The sequence below is a fragment of the Salvelinus sp. IW2-2015 genome, linkage group LG8 (assembly GCF_002910315.2).
Source record: "Salvelinus sp. IW2-2015 linkage group LG8, ASM291031v2, whole genome shotgun sequence".
Taxonomy (NCBI): domain Eukaryota; kingdom Metazoa; phylum Chordata; class Actinopteri; order Salmoniformes; family Salmonidae; genus Salvelinus; species Salvelinus sp. IW2-2015.
The window spans coordinates 33,318,841-33,341,780 of NC_036848.1; the positions used below are offsets into that span (position 1 = coordinate 33,318,841).

General features: G+C 41.6%; 1 protein-coding gene across 2 annotated transcripts; it reads right to left on the bottom strand.

The window, feature by feature from the left end:
* Positions 1-285: 285 nt before the first annotated feature.
* LOC111967766 (AMSH-like protease) lies at positions 286-21,993 on the bottom strand. Of its 2 annotated transcripts, none has more exons than XM_023993106.2 (11): positions 21,742-21,993; positions 11,906-12,012; positions 10,282-10,499; positions 10,026-10,101; positions 9,443-9,538; positions 8,781-9,090; positions 8,389-8,513; positions 7,825-7,962; positions 5,343-5,455; positions 4,866-4,965; positions 286-4,506 (listed from the first exon to the last, which is right to left on the bottom strand). In XM_023993106.2, the coding sequence occupies exons 2-11, from the start codon at positions 11,984-11,986 to the stop codon at positions 4,450-4,452; spliced, it is 1,314 nt and encodes a 437-aa protein (XP_023848874.1). In that variant the 5' UTR covers positions 11,987-12,012; positions 21,742-21,993; the 3' UTR covers positions 286-4,449. The 2 variants fall into 2 exon arrangements, with proteins under 2 accessions (XP_023848874.1, XP_023848873.1); XM_023993105.2 differs by having other exon boundaries at positions 21,078-21,993.
* Positions 21,994-22,940: the final 947 nt, after the last annotated feature.

The following is a 22,940-nucleotide window of genomic DNA, read 5'->3' on the forward strand; positions in this document are numbered from 1 at the left end:
TTCTACGAAAATRAACTACAACAGAATACCTGTTGGTAAAAAAACAATTTCCTGGTTCCTCCTTTCAGGAGATTGCCTTTGTTAATTCTCAAACAAAATAATTACACTGACATACTTCATGCCATGGATTGCAGAGGAACTGGATTTCTGGTCCTGTCTTGATAACCTGTTTTCACTCATTCCTTTCCCTTGATGACATGGTTCTGTTCATTTGGGAAAAAACGCAGAACAACTACATTTGACAACACATGAAGTGCAGTTAAAACAACAACTTGGACAAGGAGATAACGCAGTGTGTATTTTATTACCAAAATGGCAGTGGAAAAGTGTGGTAGAGTCACAGCATTGACTGGTTGTCTTTCACATTGCCAAACATAAAGCCACTACAACATAACATGTTTGTGCAGCACCACTGGGACAGTTAATCACACTGCAGCAATAGTTCAACACCACATTGTACAACTGATAATGCCATTATCAGCACTGCTGTGAGGGCGTGTACAGAGTAAAAAAATACATGCCCGCTTCTGCCAAAGGTGAAAAAAGGACAGCTCCATTTTCTACAGCGAGGGGTGGTTAAAGGATAGCCCTGTCCCAGATCTGTTTATGCTGTTTCGCTAACTTCCATGGCCATTGTCAAGCCAAACACTGATGAGTTGGCAAGACGGCACAAACAGGTCTGAGACCAGGCTAGTTAACTGCTTCATGGGGGTGGAAAGTGAACTTATACCTGAGCTCTGTGTAGTCAAGGACCTTGGGATGGCAAAAATATAATCCTCTTATAAGGCGTCTAATGCGTCTTTACTTATACAGTGCCTTCAGAAAGTATTCATACTCCTTGACTTATTCCACATTTTGGTGTTACAGCCTGAATTTAAAATGTATTAAATATATTTTTTTCTCTCACCCTTCTACACACAATACCCCATAATGACAAAGTGAAAACATGTTTTTAGAAATGTAGCAAATGTATTCAAAAACAAATACAGAAATATCAAATTTACATAATTATTCACACCCCTTTGCTATGACACTCCAAATTGAGCTCAGGTGCATCCAATTTCTTTTGATCATCCTTGAGATGTCACTACAACTAGATTGGAGTCCACCTGTGGCCAATTCAATTGTTTGGAGATTATGTATATATAGTATAGAAGGTCTCACAGTTGACAGTGCATGTCAGAGCAGAAACTATACCATGAAGTCCAAGGAACTGTCCATAGATCTCTGAGATAGAATTGTGATAAGGCATATATGGGGAAGGGTATAAAACAATTTCTAGAGTGTTGAAATCATTGGGAAAAATCATTGGGAAATCATCTCCATCATTGGGAAATTGCAAACATATGGAACTACCAAATTGAGCAACCGGGCAAGAAGGACCTTGGTTAGGGAGAGGATTATGAACCCAATGACCACTCTGACAGAAATATAAAGTTCTTGGCTGAGATGTCAGAACCTGCCAGAAGGACAACAGTCTCTACAGCACTTCACCAATCTGGGCTTTATAGGAGAGTGGCCCGATGGAAGCCACTCCTGAGAAAAAGGCACATGACAGCACACATGGGGCTTCATTTATAAACTTTATATGCACAAAAAAATCCCAAAAATGCCAGTTTTCACGCTAAGGTTGGCAATTCWAATTTTTTTTCTCCAAAAACTTGATGTGAGAATGTGCTTATCCTCTCGCAAACTTTAGACCATGCGTATGCACAATTTCTAGTGGTCGAGGTATTGTATGGCAAGAAGGCAAAAGTAGACTAGCCTTGTGCAGGAAAATATGACAGTCTTATTCATAAGAACAACAAAATCGGGTAGCTAAATATACAATTACCAGATGCTATCACTTGCCGTTAGAGAGAAAAGCAAAAATCGATTTGTTTTATTTTTTGTATTCTAAAACGTTGAATACGGTAATGTCAAATTCATCAAGTAGACAATATTTAAATTCATAAACAAAATATATATATATATCATAACCATTGCAGAGTAAATTCCTCAGATTTTTTGGCCATGATGAATTCATATTCCCGAAGTAGCCATACAACAAATTACCGTGCGCAGCTCTCATTTAATTAGGCTTACCACCAGTATTAGATATGCTATAATTTCCGAAAGTGAGCGCGCTTTATAACATACAATAGAATTCAACAGGTGAACAGACAATTKATATTTTTGCTTTRAGGTGTATAGGCTACCACTGTAAGTAGGCCTATAGTATGAAAATAGTAATAATAATTCCCCCCACAAACCTAGTGCACTGCGCGTTTACTAGTGCTGTATTAGCAGACCAATACAGCCTTCTGTAGGACGGGCATTCCAATACTTCCAAAGTATACAGAAAATAACTTAGTTATTGTCACCATAAAAGGTGAATGATTGGTGTTTTTCAGGCAGTTATAATGTTCCTTCATGTGCACCGTTTTACTTCAGGTCTGATTTATAACGGGAAACATGCGTATATATGGAATGTGGCAAGTTTKTAATTCTAAATATTTTTGTGTGTGTGCCCTTTTCAGAAATGGTGCATGCAGATATTCTGTGTAAAATTTACAAGCCAGTTATGAGGCCCTTGGAGTGTTCAAAAATGCACGTGAACGACTCAGAGCGTAAGGCAAAAGATTTTGTGGTCTGATGAGACAAACTTGGCCTGAATGCAAAGCGCTATGTCTGGAGAAAACCAGGCACAGCTCATCACCCGTCTAACACCATCACTACCGTGAAGCATGGTGGGGGCAGCATCATGCTATGGGGGTGCTTTGCAGCGGCATGGACTGGGAGACTGGTAAGGATAGAGGGAACAATGAATGGAGCCAAATACAGGAAAATCTTTGATGAAAACCTGCTTCAGAGTGCAAACAACCTTAGACTGGTGTGAAGATTTACGTTCCAACAGGACAATGACACCAAGCATACAGCCAAAGCAACGTTTGAATGGCTTCAGAACAAGAATGTGAAAGTCCTTGAGTGGCCCAGCCAAAGCCCAGACTTGAATCCCATTGAAAATGTGTGGAAAGACTTGTGGAAAGATTGCTTTTCAATGCCGCTCCAAAACAAATTTAACAGAGCTGGAGAAAATCTGCAAGGAAGAATGGGAGAAAATCCCCAAATCTAGATGTGCAAAGGTGATACAGACATACCCAAGACAACACAAAGCTGTAATCGCGATACAAATCGCGATACAAAGTATTGACTCAGCTCTGTGAATACTTATGTAAATTAGATTTTTTTTTTTTWATCAATACCGTCGCAATTTTTTTCCCGTTTTCACTTTGTCATTATGGGGTATTGTTTATAGATGGGTGACACAAAAATCTATTGAATCCATTTTGAATTCAGGCTGTAACAACAATATTTTGAAGAAGTCAAGGGGTATGAAAACTTTCTTAAGTCACTAATTCTTTGAGCACTTCGGTTTGTTCCTCCCCGCACAAGACATTCCACCTCGATGAGTTACCCTTTTCTTTTAGGTCAACACTTCAAGATAAATCAAGACTCACAAATAATGCAAAAATGTCAAGGCTAAAATCCAACTGGCCAAATGTAATCTATTATAACTAAGACTAAAAATACAACATGAAACTTCCTAAACCACATAGAGCCATCACAATTCAATCAGTCCATTTTATATTGCGTTTAAAAAAAAGGTTTGTTCATTTGTTGAATCTCTGCGTATGGTAACCAATTGTGTAAATACTGTATAATTGTGTCTCTCCAGTCTTGTCTGTTGTATCCTGTACCGAGAAAGTTAAGGGTAAGGATACCGTCACGGGAGACTATCATTCATGTATTCATTCATGTATTCATAACACACACACTTGCTCCCACACACACTTTATTCTCAGCCAGTTGTTCTCACACTGAAACACCTAAGGCCATTTACAGTAAGCCTGCGTGCTAAAATAGTTCTCTCTGGAGAATTTCACATCAAATCTGACAAGCAGAAAGACTCTGCCTCAAAAACTCCCCTCTGCCAAAATTGTCAAGCCAAGCTATCAAAAAGCCCCCACCCACAAAAAAAAAAAMCATACTTAAAGTGGATAAAGAGTTGATAAAACAACACCATAAGAACAATTCCATAGCTCACATCATTGTGTTGCAAAGCAGTTTCAATTCACAGTAGCTCATCTCAAAAAAATAAATAAATAAATACAAAAGCCTTCATTGTAAACAAAGGTAAAAATGGGGCGGCAGGTAGCCTAAGTGGTTAGAGCGTTGGGCCAGTAACCGAAAGGTTGCTAGATCRAATCCCCGAGATGACAAGGTAAAAAGCTGTCATTCTGCCCCTGAACAAGGCAGTTAACCCACTGTTCCCCGGTAGGCCGTCATTGTCAATAAGAATATTTTCTTAACTGACTTGCCTAGTTAAATAAAGGTTAAATAAAAAAATAAATAGGAGTTCCAGTTTGTGATGGTGAGGGTTGTTGGTGTCTTGTCTTCCCCTCGCTGTCACCGGAGGTCCAGCACTGTTGTTTTCGAGTCCTTTATAACAACATGCCTACAGATCTGAAAATAGAAAAGGCCTTGTTTAATTCTCAGGTTAACTGACAACAACAGTGGAGAAGCACAACCATGAATAGAGGGACATATTTTTTATTTGACCTTTATTTAACTAGGCAAGTCAGTTAAGAACAAATTCTTATTTACAATGACAGCCTACCGGGGAACAGTGGGTTAACTGCCTTGTTCAGGGGCAGAATGACAGATTTTTACCTTGTCAGCTCGGGGATTCGACATGAACACACACACACACACACACAATAATACACACAAGCTCTATTTGTGACTGTGCTGAATAAGAGGGAGGCTGCGGAGGCAGTGAGGCCTCTCTGTCTGCTGGGAGGATGTCTGTGTGTATTACTTACGCTAAAGAGCGGCGGGTCCTTGGAGTGTGGGTGAAAGCCCTTCAGTCTGCAGCCAGCGACCTCCCCCATCCCAGAGCTGGTGAGTCTGAACACTCCCGTACTGCAACACACAGACCACAGACACAGGACTTGTCTATATACAGTAGGGCTCATGGCCAAAGGAAGTCATGACATTCATCTGGTAAGGCCTACATTAGGTTAGTCATCTGAGTTCTGAACTTATGCCTGAGGCTTATTCAGTGAGGTAGAACATTTAGAGCTGTGTAGAATTAGACAGAGATGTTAAGTATAGAACTGACACAACCCATTCTTCCACATCACAGAGAATCCTCATGTCGGTTCTACATCACGCATTTCCGGTAACATTGCTCCCTACTGAATAAACTATTTGATACCACCCACATTGCATGGATTGGTTTTCTTTAGCGTTAGCATCAGCATCAGCAGGCTTACTCCTTCTAGCAGACAGGGACTCACTCGTTGTGTTTGGGCGAGCAGACGATGGCGATGGCTTCAGGCAGCATGAGCTGGTAGGAGCCGTGTGTATGCAGGTCAACACTGGACAGGAAGGCCGTCTGGGTGGGGTGGGTCTGAGGGCAGAGGAGAGCAACAGAAGAGTTGGTTGGAGATAATGGAACTGTGTCAGAAATATGTTAGGTGTTATATCTGATATTTGCAGATTATGTTTATTCCCCAAAATCAGTGGAACTAGATTTCAGTCTGACCCTCCGCTGTATAACTCCCATGTTAGAAGTTATTAGACCTGGGCTCCAGGGGCTGCAGCCCTGAACGTTTTTGGTCAAGTCCCAAACCTTTTGATGGTCAAAGAATTTCGAAATTGCAGGCTGTAAGTCTGATATAAGTTTCCATAAACGGCGCATCACTTACACGCTAGGCAAGTGCTCAGTTTTGTGACTGTCATGGTTTTATCATTAATTTAGTGAAAAACGTGTGTCTGTAGCCCAAACCATTCAAAAAGATACAATCCGTTTTACCGGAGGTACAGTATCTTGKTTTTTTTTTCTATTATGAATTCGCGGGAAGTATTGGATAAATAAAATGTCCCGGGCAGCTTTAAAACTAGGTTACTCGCAGGCCACTTACTAGCCTATTTGTTTTATAACAAACAAGCTGTTCAGTCATGTTACCTTTTAACTAACAACCTTGTAACTGAACACGCACACATTTGGATTAAGATGGCACATGGAAAATAAGAGATTGTGAACCCAAAAGTAAATGTTTTATTTGAGTGGGAAAAAATTCATAGACATAATTTGGGTAGAGTGTAGCCCTTGGTACATTTAGGCTATACTTTGTTGTCTTCAGGAGATTTTCTGTTTAATTTCTTTCTTCCACATCAGCTGATATAATTCAGTGGGACAATTTCTGTTCCTTATGATTGGCTATCTCTTACAGAAAAACCACATGATTTCACATGTGCTATCCCACGGCAAGCGGTACCAGAGCGCCAAGTCTAGGACCAAAAGGCTCTTTATCAGCTTCTAGCCCCAAGCCATAAGGCTGCTGAACAATTAACCAAATGGCCACTGGATTATTTACATTGACCCCCCCCATTTGTTTTTTACACTGCTGCTACTCGCTGTTTAWTATCTATGCATGGTCACTTCACCCCTACCTACATGTACAACTTACCTCGACTAACCTGTACCCCCGCACATTGACTCTGTACCAATACCCCCTGTATATAGCCTCGTTATTGTTRTTTTAGTGTTACTTTTATTATTTTTTACTTTAGTTTATTTGGTAAATATTTTCTTAACTCTTTCTTGAACTGCACTGCTGGTAAGTAAGCATTTCACTGTAAGGTCTACACATGTTGTATTCGGCACATGTGAGAAATAAAGTTTGATTTGATTTGGAAAAATCACATGATTTCACATGTGAAGATGTGTTTTTGGAACCCTTCACATGTGATTTAATTTAATCAAATTGCTTTACATGTTGTCACGTTATCACATTAACYTCACATGAAAACATGTTTTTTTCCATAAGGGATCATTTTATTTTCTACAATGTAGAAAATAGTAAAAATAAAGAAAAAACCTTGAATGAGTAGGTGTGTCCAAACTTTTGACTGGTACTCTATTATTCGTGTATTTTAGAAAATCTCTCAATGTTTATCTCAAAGTGTACCAGATTGATGCATTTAGGCTGTTGAAATAAAAAAATGTCTTCTTCCGGGGGAGGATGCCCCCTCTGGTTTTGGGCTAAGCTCCCAATGTCCTCAACTCCTAGAAACATCCCTGRCACAGACTCAGAAGGCAGGTCTATGATTAATTTTGACATCTGAACCAATGGACCTGGTTTCTATGGTGATATTTGATTATGCAAATTAAAGGGTGGGGGTGGGTAAGTGTGCGCGCACATGGTTCTGTGTGTGTGTGTGCGTGTGTGTATGTGAGTGCATAAGTGTGTATGTATGTGTATATGTGCATGTTTGAGTGCATCTGTGTGTGTACATGTGTGTGTGCGCTTGCGCATACAGTTGAAGTCGGAAGTTTACATACACTTGGAGTCATTAAAACTTGTTTTTCAACCACTCCACAAATTTCTTGTTAACAAATTATAGTTTTGGCAAGTCGGTTAGGACATCTACTTTGTGCATGACACAAGTAATTTTTCCAACAACGTTTGACCAAAGTTAAACAATTTAATGGCAATGCTACCAAATACTAATTGAGTGTATGTAAACTTCTGACCCACTGGGAATGTGATGAAAGAAATAAAASCTGAAATAAATCATTCTCTCTACTATTATTCTGACATTTCTCATTCTTAAAAGGAAGTGGTGATCCTAACTGACCTAAGACAGGGGATATTTACTAGGATTAAATGTCAGGGATTGTGAAAAACTGAGTTTAAATGTATTTGGCTAAGGTGTATGTAAACTTCCGACTTCAACTGTATGTGTGGAGGGGTGTGTGTAGTGTCGACTCACATGGATCCAGCCCAGAGTCAGTAGGTTGTGGTGGTCCTGGAAACTAAAGAGCTCCTCCACGTTCTCCATATCACAGTAGTCTGGGCCGGCTGACTGTTTGGGCACCACCACATGGGTCAGCATGAACTCGTTTTGAGTCTGGAAGAGACAAAGGTAACACTTCCTATGAGTTAATGCATTACAATGCACAACATAGTCGCTAATAACTGTGCATAAGTCTACTGGCACTGAGGTGCTGTTATTGCTATTTTGCAGGATTTAGCACACCCACCTACACACAGCAATCTGAAGCATGCACATGACATACAGTACATCATAAAATGAGAGCAAATACTGTAGCAACTACAATCAACTTTGAACACCTTACATTGGCAACGCTCTCCTCCTACTCGACATAACTATTGTTTGCAGATGGAACGGCACTGAGTAAAAATGGTGTCTCCGACAGTTTGCTTAGATAAGGTAAACAGCAGCCTGGCAAGTTTGACTTTCCCCAAAGAAACTGGCAGTTTGTCGACAAATAAAATCGATCAATGTTTGTGCGCAGAGCAGAGCATGTCTTACCAGTTTTCCACAGAGTACCCCGCATGTCTCTATTCCCCTGGCTGTGTTACTGTCGGCTAGCAGTAAAAACCTGTAGGTCAGGTCTCTAGGAATGCCCACCCGCCTCAGGCCCTCAACCCGTTGATCTGTATGGACACACACACACACACACACACACCACACTTAAGCACAGTATGTGTAACAACAATAACAGGATGTCCATCAGTGTGGCTCATGCAACACAAAAACATGCATCAACAGTGACTAACCAGCTCAAATATATACACCATCTATTAATATACCTCATTATTGACTTCCCCATTACCTTACTAATGGATAGTCTCTGAGTAACAATCACTCAATCGAAAATATAGAACCTAGATGTTATATACTAATGGGAGCAGGACACTCACTATGTACGCCAGCCAGTGTAGCTGCTGGCTTGCTGCTGGGGAGAAGCTGTTTATTGCGGTTTGGGTCGAGACGAACATGGTTCTTGGAGGAGTGGGACAGGCAGGAGCCGTCCGTTTGTTCAGGCACTTTAGCGGCCGCCTCGTCTCTGCGATTGGCCAGCTCCTGTCTGCGCAGTTGGTCCTCGAAGTAGCGGAACTGCTCCGACTCCATCTGCATCCTGCGCAGCTGCGCCACCCTCTGCCTCTCCTGCTCAACCAGAGACATCTTCTGCAGCTGCTGGCCGCAGCAATCCGCCACCACCGCCTGGCTCTGCACACGCATACGAACGAGTGCACACATGAACACGCACGTGCACGCACAAACCAAAGATGCGGACACACTTCAGATCTGTGCCATTTTAATATTAGTACAATTTGTTGATATACATGATCTTACTCCTAAACATTCCTCATCACTACTTATCGCAAAATACAAATGTAACTACAAACTGCTGCATTGAAGCATTCACATTCGCCGAACAAGTGATACAAATACCACACTGTAACTAATATGAACAGGCGTTGCACACTAGCACTGGGCTTAGAGCCACACATTGTGCTCCCAGCCAGTCTCCTAGCTAATCTCAAGGAATGTCACGAAAGGTTTGGGTGCTAAACCTTACCTGACTTTTGAGATACTCTGTATGTTCCTTGTTGTACTTCTCGTGGAGGAGCTTCTTCAATTGATCTTTCCGCGGAAATGCGACATCTTGCAACTTCTGAGAATAAAATCAACTGTGTGAGTGCAGGCAGGGACTTACTTTCTTCTTTGCAGCTCCAATGGTCAATAAGAGTGGGCCAAATCATTACATGAAGAACAGAAAAACGATGAGCCATTCATCTACCATTTCAAAGTTCTTAATAGATCGTAGTGGCTCTTCTATTGTTTGTCCACAAAAGGTTATCTACAGCCCTTTCTAAACTCGTGCTGTTCCTGAGCTGACCTTGGACTCGCTTACCTTTACATACATCACTTAAATCAAAGCAGACCTGAAACCCCCCCCCCACTAAGTATGAGGCACCCACTAAGTAGCCTACCACTCAGCCAGACAGACAGGGCCCTCGTACCACCCTGCCACTCCTCTCTCCATCCCTCGACACCTCTCTCCATCCCTCCAGCCAGGCTAATAAGCCCTGATGTTAATGAGCTTTCCGCAGGGCTGAGCACCACATGGGTCCACTTAAAACAGAAGCCCAAGGGCTTACCTTTATTATCACCTGTTTCTCAGGCACACTGCACTGCTGGTAGTCTCGATGGCTGGGGAGTTTCTCGACAAACAGACTAGAACACAACAGAGAGATAGTGGGTGGTTAGACAGATTACAGTAGTGCATTAATCATCAGATACTGTACTTGATCTGCCATTAGTACATTGGACATAGAGTGTAGTACTAGCATACCTTTGGGCTATCATTGGCCCTAGTCTAGACACAGGTATAAGATACTCTCTCTCTCTCCTTACGTGATGAACTTGTTGTAGAGGACGTAGGCATTCTCCAGGCTGCCCTCCTCCAGGTACACGGCGGCCATGCGCTCCATCTCCACCCCGGACCGGAAGTAGCGGCGTGGCGTGATCTCTTCGTTGATCTCGATGCTGCAGCCCATCTTGCTCAGGGCCCGCACGCGCTCTGCCGCCGTCAGGCTCACGTCCGTGTGGTCCGGCTCGGCCGCCAGCTTCTTCTGTTGGGGGTCAAAGGTCACCGGGATCAGAGATCAACGTTCAAACACCAGGGTCAGAGTCCGAGAGGACACGGGCAGAGCAGTCATAGAGGTCAACTTAGGAGTCAAAGTACAAGCATCGGAGTGTAGTAGACGTCCCTAGAAACTGATCAAAGGCTATTATTGCATTTTCCCATCTAATGGATAAGGTTAGGATAGGACTAAGTCAACCTGGTTATCAACACCAGCATTAGAACACCTCTTTCTACACCCCAGGGCCTGAAACAACACATTCATCACTAACATTGCATCAGTACCAGAAAAACCCTAAGGCCAACAGTCTGACACAGCAACACTATCACCCGTAGCAGCAGTACTACTGTTGCTTCTTCTGAAACAACAGCTAGCATCAGCATGGGCTGTCTCCCTCAGTAGTCTCCCAGCCCTCCCTCTCCAGGTGGTCACATGACCAGACAACATCATCACTGTTCATCCTTCACTGGGACAGGGCAGCCAGTGCAGGTTCAGTGGGCGGGGGTTGGGGGGATTGAGGGGGGAGCTGATCGGAAGCCTGCTTCCTCTGAGCCCGCTGCTATGCTAGCCCCCGCTTTGGCCTGAACGGCCTTGCTCTGCACCATACTAATGAGCACAGCACAGTACACACTGGACACTGCTGCTGCAGAGTTCCTATAAGGTTACTACTGAATGTGGGCGTCTTATCAAGATTCTACTGGACTCCACAGGGGGAAATTGACGAAGACTGCAGACAGAACCATTGCTCGCAGAACATAACGGGCAAAATAATGGGGGAAGTGTTTGGACACTCAAAGTATCAAATTTAGAAATCCTTTTGGCAGTGACAGTTGAAGCAGGCATGAGCGCTCTCTCTTTTGAGGGCTTGATAATAACATCTCCTTTGTCTAATCATCTATTCATGAGCAGCGGAAGTAAAGTCTGAAGAGGCTAACATCCGCTCTATCCCTCCTTCTCTCCTTCCATCCATCTCTCCCAACGCAGGATGGAGGGATGGCCCTGAATGGAGAGATGAGTCTGAATGACAGAGCAGCTGCAGTGGGAATACTAATGGGAGTGAGTCAGAGGAAAATGTTGGAGTGGACCACCCCAGACCCACTAACACATTCCCTCTCCCCCCCCCCCCACTCTACAGAAGAAGTCAATACAGCCCACACACACGCCTTCCCAGACCCTCATAAACACCCTCTACAGAGTAAACTCAATTCACCCCAGCCTTCCATCAGCCTTCCTATACTAACCTTGAATCCTTTGATTACCAAGACAAGAGCCCTCTAGCTCCTCCTTTCACACCGCCTCTTCCTCTACCTATCCCACTCCACACACAGCTCACCCCTCCCTGCCTAACCCCCCCCCCCCCCTATGTACCCTCAACCGTGACTGACAAGACTCACCAGTGTGCTGAAGCTGAAGCCTTGCTCCATGGTGTCTTTAGACTGCAGGGTCACAGGTTCCAATCTTCCCAATGTGTCCATCTGTCATCTCCCAAGATTATAGCCCACTGGAGACGAGAGGAGCGAAACCTTAGCTTGGCTAATGGCCATGACTCTGCTGTGTAATGATTACCATTGGATCGATAAGGTTTCCTCTCACTGAGAGAGACACATTCATGTTGTCCACAGAGACAGCTTACCCTCGGTAGTAGTCATATAAATGGTCAAGAGCTTGGCTTATAACCTGACTTGAATGACAAGTATGGCTATTGGATTTGTTTCGCTTTTTCAGCCGTATAGTTTCTCTGTTGTTTCATAGCACAAGAGCTTCCAAAAGCAGCCTCTCAATCAAATTCTAACAGGTTTTTCAAAATAGCTCAACATGCCTCCCAGAAAATGTGCTACTGTTGCTATGACAGCTTGTAACCAAGCAGCAAAATAGGGTGAGTCATGGACATATTTTGCTGAGATGAAATCCTTGATGGGGCTTTATCTAGCTTGGTCAATTAGCATATTTCAGCAGTGCATTTAATCATCTGGGTTCCCTCTATTCTTCAATCCAAATATTACTATGATACTGCAACAGATTGAAAAGCAAGATGTTGCCATACATTCAAACCCTTTCCATTCCTCAGTGATATGCAGTGATAGTCTGCTTGATGCTGCCTTGGAAACCCATCGTGTACAGTACAAAATGGGAACATGGTGTGAAATCTAGGTGTAATTAACACTGCTTGAGGCTGACTTTAATGTGAAGGGGGAAAAAAACTACTTCAAGTCAGTGACTGTAAAATTACCATATTTCTGCAGTTAATAATTGTATTTAATAATATATTTTTAAAAAGGTGGTTAGAATTCTGAAATATTTTCACCCCAAACCTTTGAACGGTAGTGTAGTCGTGGCCAAAAGTTTTGAGAATGACACAAATATTAATTTCCACAAAGTTTTCTGCTTCAGTGTCTTTAGATATTTTTGTCAGATGTTACTATGGAATACTGAAGTATAATTACAAGCATTTCATACGTGTCAAAGGCTTTTATTGAGAATTACATGAAATTGATGCAAAGAGTAAATTTTTGCAGTGTTGACCCTTCTTTTTCAAGACCTCTGCAATCCGCCCTGGCATGCTGTCAATTAACTTCTGGGCCACATCCTGACTGATGGCAGCCCATTCTTGCATAATCAATGCTTGGAGTTTGTCAGAATTTGTGAGTTTTTGTTTGTCCACCAGCCTCTTGAGGCTTGACCACAAGTTCTCAATGGGATTAAGGTCTGGGGAGTTAAGGTCTGGGAGCCATGGACCCAAAATATTTGTTCCCTGAGCCACTTAGTTATCACTTTTGCCTTATGGCAAGGTGCTCCATCAGGCTGGAAAAGGCATTGTTCGTCACCAAACTGTTCCTGGATGGTTGGGAGAAGTTGCTCTCGGAGGATGTGTAGGTACCATTCTTTATTCATGGCTGTGTTCTTAGGCAAAATTGTGAGTGAGCCCCCTCCCTTGGCTGAGAAGCAACCCCACACATGAATGGTCTCAGGATGCTTTAATGTTGGCATGACACAGGACTGATGGTAGCGCTCACCTTGTCTTCTCCGGACAAGCTTTTTTCCGGATGCCCCAAACAATCGGAAAGGGGATTTATCAGAGAAAATGACTTTACCCCAGTCCTCAGTAGTCCAATCCCTGTACCTTTTGCAGAATATCAGTCTGTCCCTGATGTTGTTCCTGGAGATAAGTGGCTTCTTTGCTGCCCTTCTTGACACCAGGCCATCCTCCAAAAGTCTTCGCTGCACTCACACCTGTCTGCTGCCATTCCTGAGCAAGCTCTGTACTGGTGGTGCCCCGAGCCCGCAGCTGAATCAACTTTAGGAGACGGTCCTGGCGCTTGCTGGACTTTCTTGGGTGCCCTGAAGCCTTCTTCACAACAATTGAACCGCTCTCCTTGAAGTTCTTGATGATCCGATAAATGGTTGATTTAGGTGCAATCTTACTGGCAGCAATATCCTTGCCTGTGAAGCCCTTTTTGTGCAAAGCAAATGATGACGGCACGTGTTTCCTTGCAGGTAACCATGATTGACAGGGAAGAACAATGATTCCAAGCACCACCCTCCTTTTGAAGCGTCCAGTCTGTTATTCGAACTCAATCAGCATGACAGACTGATCTCCAGCCTTGTCCTCGTCAACACTCACACCTGTGTTAACGAGAGAATCACTGACATGATGTCAGCTGGTCCTTTCGTGGCAGGGCTGAAATGCAGTGGAAATGTTTTTGGGGGATTCAGTTCATTTGCATGGCAAAGAGAGACTTTGCAATTAATTGCAATTCATCTGATCACTCTTCATAACATTCTGGAGTATATGCAAATTGCCATCACACAACTCAAGGAAGCAGACTTTGTGAAAATTAATATTTGTGTCATTATCAAAACTTTTGGCCACGTCTGTACATTGACATTGGGGTTTTGCTGGAGATGATGAACATGGAACATTTCACCATTCATGTGTTTGGATTCCTACTTTCTCTGCAAGAAGCAGTAATGCTCAAGCAGATGGGAACGACCTTCACTGATTCAAATACAATTACAGGAGACATGAAAGCCTTCAGTCACTCACAGATCATGAACACAGCATGACTAACTTAATGCATGAAAAATCAACTAGATTTCTAGTTTTTGGCAATGTGTCTTATTTTCAATAAATGTACAATATTTTAGCCTGCATTTTGTACATTCTCACCCAAAATTCTCATTACCAAAATGTGTCTGGATTAAATTCTCGGGTCAATTTTACTTTAGAAAGCCTAACATATTTTAATAAAACAAAATATGTTGCTGTAGTTTGTCCTTAACTCACAAATGTTTTATTTTAGTTGAATTTTACATTAAACTGTTAGATGTATTATGTAACAACACAGTGTCTGTAGACGTGCCTAATTACGTAACACTGTAAAAACTCCAATTCGTTTTTAAATAAAGTTGTATTCACCCATGCATGATGCATCATCTAAAGCAGATATTCCCAAACTGGGGTACGCGCAATGCCGTCGGGGGTACGCCAAATAAAAATGTGATTCACATAATGAAATAAAAAAGGATTCTTCACATTTTCAAACAATCCATTTATAGACACATACCAGCTCTACTGGTAGTACTGCTACTACCAGCAGTACTACACCTGCACCTGTCGATGACACAAGTTGTTCTGCTTCCTCAAGCACATCCAATGATAGCATCAGTAATTCTACATTTGTTGTTAACCTAGCTAGCATGGACACTGACAGTTGTGAATCGGATGCAGCCAAAGAGCTACTGCCCCCTTTCCTGGGAAAGCACCGAAAAAACAGACAGGGACATTGGTCCTTCAAAGAGGCGCAAATATGATGAGAACTTTGTTGATTTGTGGTTCCCTTATATTGGGAGTAGTGCCTTTCCTCAGCCACAGTGTGATATATGTGCAAAAGTACTATTTCACAACTCGATGAAACCTTCACTCTTGCGCAGACATTCAGAAACAAAACATGCCAATTTGAAAAATAAGCCACGGGAGTTTTTTGAGTGAGAATTAAGACGACTTCGAGTAGTAAGACATGTATAAAAGCAACAGATACCATTAATAAGAAGGGGCTAGAAGTGTCTTATATGGTGAGCTACCGAGTGGCTAGGACAGACAAGCCCCATACTAGTGTGGAGGACTTAATTATTCCTGCTGCCACGGATATGGCTGGGACAATGTTGGGGGAAAAGCCAAAAAAACAATACAATGTCTCCATTAAACAATACTGTTTCACGACGCATCAGTGACATAGCAGGAGATGTTTTGAAACAATTACTGCTTCGCATACAAGCCAGTGAATTCTATGCGCTACAGCTGGATGAGTCAACAGACGTGGCGGGCCTGGCACAGCTCCTGGTATATGTCCGTTACGTTTATGGGTGGTCAATTAAGGAAGACATCCTCTTCTGCAAACCACTGGAAACCAGGACAACAGGAGAGGATATTTTTAAGTACTGGACAGCTTTGTGACATCAAATGGACTTTGGTGGTCAAGATGTGCTGGTATCTGTACTGATGCTGCAAAAGCCATGACAGGGAGACATAGTGGAGTGGTGACGCGCGTGCAAGCAGTTGCTCCCGACGCCACTTGTGTAGACTGCAGCATCCACCGAGAGGCTCTTGCTGCCAAGGTAATGTCTGACAGCTTGAAATACGTTTTGGACACTACAGTGAAAATGGTTCCCTTTGTTAAAACAAGGCCCCTGAACTCTTGGGTATTTTCTGCACTAGGCAATGATATGGCCATGTAACGCTTTTACAACATACAGAAGTGCGCTTGTTATCAAGGGGCAATTGAGAGACAAACTTAAAGTCCTCTTTACTGACCATAATTTTCACTTGTCTGACCGCTTGCATGATGACGAGTTTCTCACATGACTGGCCTATCTGGGTGAAGTTTTTCTCTCCTGAATGATCTTTATCTAGGATTACAGGAACTCTCTGCAACTATATTCAATGTGCGGGACAAAATTGAGGCTATGATTAAGAGGTTGAAGCTCTTCTCTGTCTGCATTAACAAGAACAACACACAGGTGTGAGCAAATTAACTCAAGCTTACGGACAATGTCAAATGTGATATAGCGAAGCACCTGAGTGAGTTGGGTGCGCAATTACGCAGGTACTTTCCCGAAATGGATGACACAAACAACTGGATTCGTTATCCCTTTCATGCCCTGCCTCCAGTCCACTTACGATATCTGAACAAGAGAGCCTCATCGAAATTGCAACCTGCGGTACTGTGAAAATGTTATTTAATCAGACGCCACTGCCAGGTTTCTGGATTGGGCTGCGCTCAGAGTATCCTGCCTTGGCAAATCGGCTGTTAAGACACTGATGCACTTTGCAACCACTAGCATGAAAACTAAATACAGGCACAGACTGTGTGTGGAACATGATCAAAGACTGAGACTCCAATACAACCCAACATTGCAGAGTTATGTGCATCCTTTCAAGCACACCCTCCTCATTAACCTGTGGTGAGTTATTCACAATTTTTGATGAACAAATACTGTGTTATATTTGTATGGTGTTTAAATAAAGAGCAAAATTATTGATTATTATTATTTGTGCCCTGGTCCTATAAGAGCTCTTTATCACTTCCCACGAGCTGGGTTGTGACAAAAACTCACACTCATTCTTATGTTTAATAAAATGTATCGTATAGTGTGTGTGTGTGGCAGGATTACAATGATGGCAAAAAACAACATTTGAGAGTGCGCTGGCCCTGGTGCTAGAGGGGGTATGCAGCTGGAGGTTGAATGTTTGAACGGGTACGGGACTATAAAAAGTTTGGGAACCACTGATCTAGAGGAGTTGTCCTTAGATGAGCACAAGTTCATTACTTTATTTGCTTGTTTGCCTTCAGAATTAGGTTATTTTTCTCAAACAGCCCATTTACCCCACTTGGCCTTCTCATTACCGAAACGGCTAAAAAGCAAAAATTGGTAAAATGTCAGAGAACCATTACCTTACCAGAATGTTGGCATGAATGGGCTTTAGTGATGTGGTCAATTGTTTGCTGACTCATAATTGCTGTCTCCTATAATATGAAAATTGAGCTATGTGCCTCTCATAACCGATACACACATTTCTCATTACCACATCATATTTAGGTCCGTTTTGGTAATGATAACAGTAATTTCGGTAATGATAATAAGCTAATTCTAATGTATAGTCAATGGGGGGGCCGTGTTGGTAACTTTATTTATTTACTAGGACCACTCCTTAATAAACTGATTGTACAGATTTTTTGTAAAAGAACAGTTATTTGATTAAGTAAGGTTTGTCAAGAAATACGGGGTGTATAAAAAACATTTAACTTACTTTAAACCACAATCGGCAGTTAATGTTTCAGCAAAGAGCAACCCCACCAGTATATCCCCCATTTTGACACGTGTACCTGTTTTCACACTTACCTATACTGTTGTTTGATATCCCAAGACAGTTTTTGATCAGTATCTCACATATTTAGGTACTTTATAGGCATAATGTGTTGTGCTGTTTGCATTCACACTCAATTCGGAAATACATCTAAAATACCTTACAACCACAAATATCCAAATCCTATTACACAAAGCTAATATTACCTGTACAGCTGTCATCAAGGCAAAGGGTGGCTATTTTGAAGAATCTCAAATATAAAATATATTTCGATTTGTTTAACACTTTTTTGGTTACTACATGATGTGTTATTTCATAGTTTTGATGTCTTCACTATTATTCTACAATGTAGGAAATAGTAAAAATAAAGAAAAACCCTGGAATGAGTAGGTGTGTCCAAACGTTTGACTGGTACTGTATAATATATATATATATTTTTTTTACAGTCACTGTGTTACGTTCAAATCCACTTTTGACTTTTGAAAAAACATGCATGTAATTACAGTACTTATACTTACACTGAAATAAGGGGTATTTTAGTCAATTGCATTAAAGGGCGACTGCATTCCTGATTTGGCCTCGTTTTAGATTTGGTTCATTAAGAAATGCTAGTGCCCATTACTGATTTCAAATGTGAGTTGGTTTCGGGGTGTGGTTCGATGTTGGTGTCTTGTGTTCGCAGGTGGAAAGAGTTAGGCAAATAATTTTTTCCAGCTGATGTGAGAGGTTGGCAAAATTGGTTTCACTTTGGATAGCCTATCTCCGGCTAGTTAGGGACATCAATAAACTACACAATGCAAATGAGACAATATTTTTATGTTGCACAACTTCTCATGAAACACTTTCAATTTGTAAATACATTTCTACAATGTATAGTAGGTTTGAGGTCTTTAAGTCATTGAAATTTGGAGCTGTTGGAATTTTAACATATTGTCCCATGTACGTTGTGTAATTTACAGATGGTCCCAAACTAGCCTTATATGGCTATCCAAAGTCAACCCAAATTTACCACAGGCATTTTGATCTGGTCAGGAGCAGCTGCACTCCGAATGTATGATTACTTGCTGCTGCCAGCTGTGGGCATGTGGGTACACAACCTTCATTTACGTTGTGATGCAGTAATGACCACAAGTCTCACAAAACTCTGTTTTGGACAAGACTGATTTTATGAACAAAATTATCCTATTTACACTTTGTAGTACATTTTGACAGTAGAATAAATGTTACTGACTCATATTAACCCCACATAGGCTGTTTTCTAAATGACAAGTTCGTTTTTAACAGGGCCTAAAACGAACACCCACCACCAGTCAAATTAAGGTAGATTTTGGCATTGGCAGGTAAGAGACAATTTATGCTTGATCTGAAAACGTGGTCGGAGGCGCCAGTATGGCACGCAGAGGCCAAATTGAGCTCCGTACCACATCGCCGTGCGCCTCTAAAAAAATGTAGAGCGTGGAGGGCTCAGTACAGCTCCGCGTTGACATGATTGGTTGGAAGGTGAGGGCGAGAGGTCCTGTATAAACACAAACTCACTTCCTAAACAACAGCTCTGCGTTGCTCGGTGGAGCGCAAGAAGTATGAATGCCCTGACTCGTGCAGAGGCCATATCATCGTAAATGCTGCAAGGCCCATACAGATGTCAGATTGATCATGCAGCGTCTTTAACCCACACAGCGCTGCAACACTGCCTGGCTGGGGGCTGTGGCACACCTGATGAACTGAGTGAATATTTTATTTTTAGTAGCGCTGGCACAGGTATAAAAGTTGGTCTAATTTACTTGAAACAAAAGTCTACTTAAGTGAGACTTTGTCCTTGTGTTTTTTGGCTATTTACATTGTTTTGTTCACAAACTAGGTTGTTTTTCAAAGTTATGAGTTTCAAATGTTAGGGATGTGAAGACAATGCAGCTACTAGTCAGACTCTCAATCTCACAGGCACAAACATGACTCGAGTCGCGTTACCACGGTAACATCCCGCCCTTAAAGGGACAGGTGAACATTTTTGTCTCATCTGTGATATTTTGTTTAAAAGACTCAGTTCACAAAAAATATACTTAAACAACATACCACATTGCTTCTCACTAGTAATACATGTATTGTTTTAGAAACTTTAAAAAGCTTGATCATCCATTTCTTGTGTTTTTTTTGGGGTAATTTTTGTGAAAAATTTGTTTTGCCTGGCCGGGGAGGCTTTACTTGGCTCATCACGCTCTAGCTACTCCTTATGGCAGGCCGAGTGCCTGCAGGCTGACCTCGGTCGTCAGTTGAACGGTGTTTCCTCTGACACATTGGTGCGTCTGGCTTCCGGGCGGGTGTTAAGAAGCGCGGTTTGGCAAGTTATATTTTGGAGGACGCATGACTCGACCTTTGCCTCCCGAGCCCGTTGGGGAGTTGCAGCGAGAAGACAAAATCGAAATAGCGGAGAAAAAGGGGGTACAAAAACAAATGTTTTTATTACTTTTTGGGACTTTTAAACTATTGCAATAATGAGAATTTTTGCATTGATTGTGGTAAAATGCATAATATTTGATAAAAAATGTATAATAATTATGAAATAGATAAGTACAGATCCTAATCTCAGTGATTTAAGGAGGACATTTCGTGAAAAATGATATTTCCTGAAAAACTATGCTTTTTTTGGTCAAATGTGAGTTGTGAGAAAGACCCAATCAGGAGTGTTCTACTCTGTTAGTACTATTTTCTATGATGCAGTACAGTAAGGACAACGAACCAACATAATTCAAATGTTGCTTGAGAATGGAAAGGCATAGAAAGCTAAAAGTTGTTTTACAACATACCTAAGATGTCAAGTCAACAGAACACATTTTATTGACATGTCCCATTTTCTGAATGAACCTGTATTTCCATCAAAATGATTTGAGTCTTTCCTTCAATTGAATTTGCACAATAAATGCACCATTCAAAAATGGTAGGCTATTTTAAGATATGACTTACAGATTCAGGAAACAAAAAAATGGTTTATGGCATGTGCTTGCATTGTAGGGCAGCCTACTATATTTGAGTCACCGTATTAGTTAGACTACTGATATAATGGACCATTATCTTAACTAATACCCATTATAACAGTAGCATAGCATTATTTTAATAACAAAAGTCACAGTGAATTTATATACATAGAAAGTAGGTAACTATTCATATGAAACTAAATGAAACATTGAATGAACATTGTAACTTACCTCTCTCAAACTGAGACTTGTCTGTGTGCTTCCTGTATGCTTTGGTAAGCTGATGCACCTGGCACTAGCTAGTAGTACAACTTCTTTTGATAGCCATGTGTCAACAAAATGAGAAAATCACTGCCTATATGTCAACATTGGGAATGTGGCCCATCAGCAACATTGTATCTGTACAATAACATCGATCATCACTTTATCTACACTGAATTTGTAGTTCCAGATTCCATGTAGCAATATAGGACCTTCTATTCGACCTCTTGTTTGTGATTTAAAACCGATTTCTGGTCATTTCACCAGCTTTGCCCACATCAGGAAATTTAAGGGGGGGGGGGGGCTTATGAATGATACTCACTCCCTAATAAAAACACAATCACTGGCTACTGCGTGTAGGTTCTGGAAAATTAAAGAAACTATTTGATGTAACAGTTTAGCGTGCAGTAGACTGATAAATCGTGTAAATAGTTCAAAATGCGAACCAGTTTATTTGCTTTCCCCAAACTCCGCATCCCTGTCGTCACACGCTAGAATTGAGTGCGAAAGCAGGAAACTGGCGTCAATAAAAGCCACTGTTATCTTATCCAAACCTGGCGTATTTAGCTTTTGTAAACCTACTTCATGAAGGCATTGTTCAAAATGAAAAGGGATAGAAAGAGCGTAAGTTTACCGACGATAAAATGGCTGATAGCTGTCTTTCAAATCCAATGTCCTAATAGGCGAAAGAGATTGTCATCCAGTCCTCCTATGATAGCATCGGCGCTGTGGTGTTGGTGACAGCAGCCGTGGTCGCTATGAAGGGATGTGTCCTACTACACATAAACGGGGTGGAGGAAAATCCACTACTGGACAAAAGAGAAAATGCCCTACAGCTTCGACACCGGCAACAGCATTTGCATCCTGTAAATTCATAAGATTATTCATGGAGCACACACCACAGCGGCGCTTGACACACTGCCATCATAAAAACGTGGGGTTGAAAAAAGAAATACAAACATCTACAGAATGACCAACAAGAAGCTATTTCATTACAATTTGTCCAATAATTAAGCTTATAGAAAAACATATGATTTTGGACATACAATTACTCAACAGTGCATTCTGAATTGTCACCAGATATGATTCTGATTAAAAGAGGGTGCATTGGAAATAAGTGTGGTGTAATAATCAAACTCCTTCGCCAGAGGGCGTAGGCTACATTGCGGTATCTGCTGGGCGTTTTGGAACGTTCAGATAGAAATAGGCTCTTTAGAACAAATATGCCTCTCTGACATGTACAATAAGGAATCACATCGGCTCTATTCAGTTCATTTCTAGCTGCAACATTCGGCAACTACACGTGCGCTTTCTCCAAAAAATGTATGTGCTGTGTGTAAACAACATGAGCCTATTTAAAAGACGATCCAGCTAAATTGAATTATGATTTGAATAATTCAAGTGTGGTTCACTCTGGATGAATTAAGGACCTGTAACTGTAACATCATCATCATGCCCACGTTCATGATTCCTGCATGGCTTTCCAGATGTATCATTTATCTCTATTCTAATGAACATATGATGTGGCACAATGATAAACCCCACCCTTTGCATGGTGATGTTGTGCCATGTCTTACCTTAATGCAAAATGCTTACTCACACTTGTTGCCTATTCTAACTTCTTAAAATTAGCATCGCAATAGACCAACTTTAGCCTAATACAGTTTGTGTAGGCAAATGTATCTTCGTGAAAACCGTCATTAAACACAGCTGAAAAAAATAATAATCCGAATCATTAAATAATCCAACAAACCACACCCTAAATGTGTTAGCCTACTTTGGGTGTATGACTAGATGTTGAAAATGAGCAGTGGCCCGTGAGGTGCATAGGCC

What these genes read in the sequence shown, in the direction of transcription:
- LOC111967766 (XM_023993106.2), bottom strand. Translation starts at nt 11,986, where the DNA reads ATGGACACATTGGGAAGATTGGAACCTGTGACCCTGCAGTCTAAAGAC. An exon ending in GGGTACTCTGTGGAAAACTG is followed by an intron (nt 7,963 to 8,388) that starts GTAAGACATGCT and finishes TGTCTCTTCCAG; the next exon opens with ACTCAAAACGAGTTCATGCT. An exon ending in TGACTCTGGGCTGGATCCAT is followed by an intron (nt 5,456 to 7,824) that starts GTGAGTCGACAC and finishes CTCTGCCCTCAG; the next exon opens with ACCCACCCCACCCAGACGGC.